At 43.1% G+C, this 7,085-nt stretch overlaps 1 protein-coding gene across 1 annotated transcript in view; it reads right to left on the reverse strand.

The window, feature by feature from the left end:
- dusp6 (dual specificity phosphatase 6) overlaps positions 1-2,648 on the reverse strand; it is a 5,056-nt gene extending 2,408 nt beyond the window's left edge. Inside the window, exons 1-2 of the mRNA XM_032522999.1 lie at positions 1,652-2,648; positions 835-1,263 (exon numbers count right to left, since the gene is read on the reverse strand). Coding sequence (XP_032378890.1) covers positions 835-1,263; positions 1,652-2,054 — 832 coding nt within the window. The 5' untranslated portion in view covers positions 2,055-2,648. The remainder of the gene's footprint in view (positions 1-834; positions 1,264-1,651) is intronic.
- Positions 2,649-7,085: the final 4,437 nt, after the last annotated feature.

Below are 7,085 nucleotides of genomic sequence, written 5' to 3' on the forward strand. Positions count from 1 at the left end.
GGGGGGGGGGGGGGGGGGGGGGCAATGCCATGTCCTACATTACTTTCAATGCCACTTCCTTCCTGTTGCGCTCAAATTACCGCCCTCCTCTTGTTCACTCTCCCCATTGTGCTGTTTCAACGTTGCCCTTTGTGCTGCAATTACACAAGCCCCAGGACAAGAGGTAGGGCCAGGATGTCTTCCATTGAAGTCAAATCATTTGTACACAGAGCATTTTAGCCTGTGCACCATTAGAGGCAGACTTGTATTCCTCTGCCTCTACACAATGGCCTTAATCTGCTCGCTCAGTGTGACCCTGTTTGATTGACTGATAAGATCACAGCCAGGGACACCTCATCTAATCTCAACGGCACAATAACAAACCTAAGAACTTCCTGGCAGCGATAAGACAAATATGTCCTGATAATAAGAGTCTGCCCGTGACTATCTGCTTTTGAACCTTAACTTTGTCTGCATACATGCAAATCAATCACCTAGGACCATCAAGTGAGAAAGTAGGTGAATAGCGGTGAAATGATTAGTCGAATAATCACCTGACAAGTTGGATCCTGTGTCAAAAAAATGGACAATTTGCTGCTTTTCTTTATTATAAACTCATTTATGTGACTTTTGGTCAGCCCAATTTTCCACCATGTTCTGACATTTTAAAGGTAGAATGACTCAAAAACAAAAGCCCTTTTGCATTTTAAATAATAATGAAAACAATCATCATTAACCAAAAAGTAAATTTAAACAAGCCAGAGGCCTGAGGCTATTTGCAGCGAGAGCAGCTGCAGTGTGTTTTTTTTTTTTTTTTTTTTTTTTTTTTTTTTATAACTCTGCAGGATTACTTACCAATGAAGCTGATGGCCTCGGGGAAGAACTGGGAGAGATTCTGGCTCCAGTGATCCGAGATGGGGATCTGCTTGTACTTAAACTCCCCTGCGTTCTCGAAGAGGTTGGGCAGGTTGGGAGTCACGTTGAGGATGTACTTGATGCCGTACTCCTCCAGCACGTCCAGGTTGGTGGAGTCCTTGGCGCAGCCCAGGTACAGGTGCGGCAGGATCTCCACCGGGAAGCAGGGCTGCGGGTTGGACAGCGGGCTGCCGTCCGAGTCTGTGGCGCTGCACGGGTCAATGTCGGACTCGATGTCCGAGGAGTCGGAGCTGATACGCAGGCCACCGAGGCCCAGCACCTGGGCGGTGGGGGAGCCCGTGTTGGAGGAGCCGTCCAGGTTGGTTTCGCACAGACCTGGATACTCGGCCTGGAATTTACTGAAGCCACCTGGGAAAAATGCAAAAGAGATGCAATAAATACAAAGCCGCTGTGTGAGCACACAGCAATGTCACACTGCAAAATAATCACTAAGCATTTCAGAGACATTTGGCTGCACCTTTCCCTAGAATGTGTGCAAAAACGGTTTGCTTTGACTGCAGTTTCACATCATGTTTTAATTAAGGCACAAGTAAGCCTTAATAAATTACACATTCGGGATTTTTTTTATTAGACCCAGCCTATTACGTGAAAGCTGTAGCGGTAAATAAGTGAAACTCAGATCTTTAAGATTTCACGCTAAGCGCTTGCTTCCGTCTTTGCGCAAAACTAATCTGCGGCTATGAATGAACACCAGCGGCCGGGGGGGGGATGTAAAATGTGAATGAACCGCACTCACCCTCCAGATAATAGGCCTTGTAGCCTTCGTCCTTCATCCTCCTCAGCAGTAAACCCAACACCGAGCCCCCGTCCACGTTCTCGTTCCACTCCCGGCTGTACTCGTCGTACAGCACGATGGTGTCCGTCTTGCACCGGCGCACGAACTTCTCCCGGTCCTCCCCGTCGGAGAGCAGCGATCGCACGGGCAGGTTGCCCTTCTTGAGCCTGCGGAGCATAAGGGACGGTATGGCCACGTTGATGGCCGCCTCGACGTGCGAAGACTCGTAGAGCTCCTGGGCCCGGCAGTCCATCACAAGCAGGCCGTCCCTGCGCGTCTCCAGCTGCTCCCGGAGCCAGCCCACCGTCTTGCTAATCGCCATTACCGAGTCGAGCTGGATGACGGGCTTGAGCTTGTCGAGCATTTATAAGCAGGAGTAAAAAGGACTCGAAGAAGCGAGAGTTCACGGCGGCGGTGGGAAGGAAGCGAGTGAGCAACCAAAACAAACACAAAATCTGGGATTTATTTTGCAGTCCGCTGCTTGGAGGGCCCACCGCAAACACGAGCGTCTGAGGATACTGGTCTAAACAAAAAAAAATCCCCCTGAACGTCCTTCACTGCGTTTTAAGACGAACCCGATCAATAAAACACAGGTCTACTTCACAGATTTCGCGATGCCTTCACTGACGGTCATTCATGCATCCGGCCGGAGAGCCCGTGTTATTTATCAATGAGCCACACTTGCCCTGCGACGCAACTGACGCTTTTCTCTGCTCTTATATGGCCTAGAACTCCACGGATCCAAGTGCAACTTCCACCTCTGTCTTCCCTTTCGGGAGATGCGGAATAGAAAGGTGGGGTAGCTGGTATCTCTGGATGGGAACCATGCGGGTGATGCGCGTGTGTCTGTGCCTGCGGATGCCGCGTGATCCCTCTCTGTCTGTCTGCGATGTGAATCGAAGCTCTGCAGTCTCTCAATGCTCTCTCTGCGGCGCCAGGCTGGTGAATGGCTACAAACAGGAGGCGTTTCATTGGATACATTATTTCGGCCGGCCAATCAGAGGAGCCCCGGCGGCGGTCGCCTTGGAGACGGAGGCCGGATGAAGCGGCCCGTGTTGATGAATTGTTAATGAGTTTGTCATTCACAAAACGGAGAGGAATTTCCGCTCCGGATCAAGTGAGTGCAAACAAATAGAAGAACTGCAGGGAGAAGAAAGGGAGGGAGGGAGGGAGGGAGAGAGGGAGGGAGGGAGAGAGAGAGTGGCCTTTACTGAGACTGAGAGGGGAAAGAGTACCACTTAAGAGTGCTAGGAATGGGGCTATAATAATCAGAGTCTGAAAAGGTTTTATTTCCACAATAAGTAGGCTAAACTGATGTGGAGTTTGCCTTAGTAAAAGGTGCACACATAAACACAAAATATGAAATAAACAATAAATAGGCTACAGAAAACTAATTTATAGCTACAAACAAAATAACTGAAAGAAAAAAAAGGTGGCTGTAATGTGCTTTACATTAGCCTGTTAAGTTTGTCTAAACTTTCAGAAGTGGGGAACATTTGCTAACACTTTTCAGCTCAAAGTGCCATACATATAAAATGTTATAACACCAGATGATAAAATACATTTAATATCAGATCTATAGCCTAGTTGATTTTTTAAACTTTTATTTGAGCAAAATGAGGGCCAGGACTTTCTCCTACACTGCACCTACACTTTTTTTTTTAAAAATTCTTCCTCACATCCGAATACTGGACTCCATGACAGATTCCAAACTGCTCTTAAAGCCCATGATTTGAAACTAGCTTCATCATTTTAACTGCAACAACTGCATTTTATATGATGGGAATCTAAACTGGCTGTGCTATGCTTTGTTGCTTATTGTATATTTTGTTGTTGTTTTGTCGCTTATTGAATGTGCACAACTGATGTAAGGTGAGTTTAAGTGCCATTAAATCAAATGTATGAATGATGTAAGAATCAAAACATAATGTAGGCTAACACTGAGTTTCACATATGAAAATTAAAAAACAAATACCTTGGTGTATATGCAACTGGTTTCTCGCTGTAAAAACAACGCATGAAGGAAACCGATATTTTGAAGACGTTTAAAAATGGGCCTCCAGATGACATAACTCGAGACCTTTTGTCCTCCTCCTGTGGACGACCGCTGATGGAGAACCTTTACTCTCGCCTCCACCCTGGTAGGTCAGAGGTCAGCCAAACAACAACTGATGCCAGATCAGTGCCTTGCTCAGACCAACAAACTTGAGCTTCAACCAGAATTTTTGGACATCCTTCCTGGATAGTGGATGGTATATTTTGCCTTTATTTGTTCCCATGACTTTATATTGTTATGATATATGTAAAGCTATAGTGCGGAGTTTCTGTCTCACCCATGAGGATTTCTAAGTAATGACAACAAAACCGTTGTCACGTCCACATGATACAAGTCTTCCGTGACGGTGCATGTCCCCCGCTCCACACAGTTGCTATTAGCCAATAAGGAGTCTTAATTAGCTTTGTAGCAACTTATTTGTCGATGACTTGAATGTAACAGATGTTTATTAATATCAAAAGGTTAAGCTTGAATTTGGATGACATATTTCATTAAACAGACCTACTACCAGAGGCTCCTTTAAGATTGTTATTTTTTTTGGGGGGGGGCATTTTAGGCCTTTATATTATTATTATATAGGAAAGCTGAAGATGTGAAAGGGGAGAGAGAGGGGGGGAATGACATGCAGGTCAGAGTCGAACTGGGCCTTTGTACATGGGGCACACGCTCTACCAGATGATCCAGGCACGCCTATATTTCTTTAAACAGACCTACCACCAGAGGCTCCTTTATTCACAAATTTCATTCTGAAATCATACACAGTCCCAGACCAACGGTGAAATAAAAAGCTTCATATGCCAAATACCTTTCATAAATCCACCAGTCTTGATAAGAACATTATGGTAAAACAATAACTACCAGAATTATGGTATCTAAGACGCTCAATAGCTTTTATTTGGTGTGTTTCTGTGTAGCTTTTCAATTGAAAGCGTGTGAAATAAACACAGCTGAATAATACTGCTCGGGGACATTGTAAGTACACAAAAGCACAGGGGCTATTTTTGTCTGTGCAGCCTTCACTGGACTAAAGAGGCTCAGTTGTGTGGGTGGTGGTGTTTCATCCTTTTCTTTGTCTCTCTCACGAACCAAAATCATTTTGATATCCCTGTAATAATGCAGCACTGTAAAAAACAAGAAATATATGATCCTAAAATGTCACATTCGGAGTCCAGGCCTGTATGGCATTTACTCTTCTCCATGTGGAATGAATTGCAAAAACATCCCTAAAATATTTTCTGAATTCTGCAGTTCTTTTTTCCCAAGGACATGTGTAGACAGAACAGTCAGCGTCTGTGGTGTTCACTCACATCCATCAGAAGGATCTTTGGCATCTCCGCATCCTTCACGCCCTATTAACACGGACGGAGCTATCAGGGCCGATGATTGCTTCCCATCAGCTTGTTAACGGCCTTCACACCCAAACTAAATGCATTTGCGCAGTAAACAAAAGGAAGGCTTTTCATGGCTTTTGATGACCTGTTAATTTAAAATCACTAGTCCAGACACAAGAGGTCTTATTAGCTTCAGACTGCAGGAAAACTTAACACCCTGATCGGATGACAGCAGATACATCCGCAGTGATACTCATGAGGAAGTTACAGCGTACGTCTCAGGTGTTACATTATTTTTCATGTCATAACCTAATGTTCACTTTAAGAGTAGTCCTATTTGTTTTGCTAGCAACATCTTGCACGCCTCTCTCTCTCTCTCTCTCTCTCTCTCTCTCTCTCTCTCTCCCTCCATCTGTGTGCATTTATGCATTCCCGTTAATGCATGTTACTAATTTACAGTAGCTTCATCTCCGGAGTTTCCATCTCTCAGATGTTCCTGGATTGTGGTGGCACCTGGATCCATTAGTCATAGTTCTATTATTTTTTCTTTACCGTTATTATAATTGCCACGTTGCATCATGTCATTCCATTATACCCACTGCTCTAATTATTGTGAGTCATATCTCTCTCAGGTATCTGTAAATTATAGAGTGTGGTCTAGACCTACTCTATCTGTAAACTGTCTTGTGATAACTTCTCTTACGATTTCACACCATAAATTAAATTGAATTGAATGTATTTTGCTGCCAGGAAAAAAATATATAACCCTGAAACATACAACAAATAGAAATTGGCACTAAGTAAGTAGCATCAGATGCTTTTGCAAAGTGGATTTCTCCACCAAAACATTCATAAAACTAGAAGACAATTTCTATCTACATAAGTAATGAACTTACTGAAGGAGCCATATCAATTTTGCATTACAATATGAAACCAGAAAAGCTAAATTCCATACTATCTTTCTGTAAACAACATCCCAGGTATGCGATGTTGTTGACCGTGTGTGGATTTCTCTTTAAACCTAATAGTGATATTAGTTTCTGTCTACTTATAGAGGTGTTTTACAGCGGACTTATCTCTGTGCTGCGTCCTGTCTGTCTCACACCTCGGACACTAACAGCTCTGTAACGAGATAGCATCAGGGTGCCGGAGAAGATTATCAATCACCTGACGACATCCTCTGAAACACACCGTGCAGATTCATCACTCCAGACATATACAGCGATATGGAACGACCCCCTTTAGGACACTGGGACTGGACCAGTAGTAGTGTTGGGTGACAGTTTTGAGCTAATGTAACTAAAAATGAACGTAAGGTTTTTGTCGTGGTGAATAAAACTGCATTCATTCACGTATGTTCACCATATCGCTTATCCTTTGTTTTGTGAGTTATATCATTTACAGAATAACTGCTGCTGAGGGTAAATGGAATTAAATGAAAAGTTGTTCTTTTCCTGCTCTGCATGGAATTCACAAAGGGATACATATGCTGATATTTCTGTCGCTCACTGATCTTAAAACTTTTCTATTTTCATGCCAAGAAACTACATCGTTTTCATTACAAATTCATTTTCAAGCCTAAAAAATCTATAAACAGAGCAAAAGCTATAATGAGGCACAAAACTCTCTCCTGAAACCTCTTTTTAATAAGGCTGTAGATACATAACTGCCTTTAAAAAAATCATTCATTCATCATCTCTTTCAACAGAAAACTGTTAAAATGTTGAACAGCAGTTTTTTTATGTAGTTGTGATTAGGAACTTCTCTCATTATATTCCCAGCTGGTTCTTATCCAATCTTTTAAAAGGCCTGATGTCAACCCCATAGCCGTCAGCCAAAGTTTGGGAATTACTGTATATTATTATAATAATTATATATTATATTAATGAATTATATGTGTGTATTGTGTGTATGGAGAAAAGCACACAGACCTACCTAAACTTATTTCACTTTCTACCCCATTCAAATATAACTACACACACACACACACACACACACACACACACAC

This window comes from Etheostoma spectabile, chromosome 8 (assembly GCF_008692095.1).
Source record: "Etheostoma spectabile isolate EspeVRDwgs_2016 chromosome 8, UIUC_Espe_1.0, whole genome shotgun sequence".
Taxonomy (NCBI): domain Eukaryota; kingdom Metazoa; phylum Chordata; class Actinopteri; order Perciformes; family Percidae; genus Etheostoma; species Etheostoma spectabile.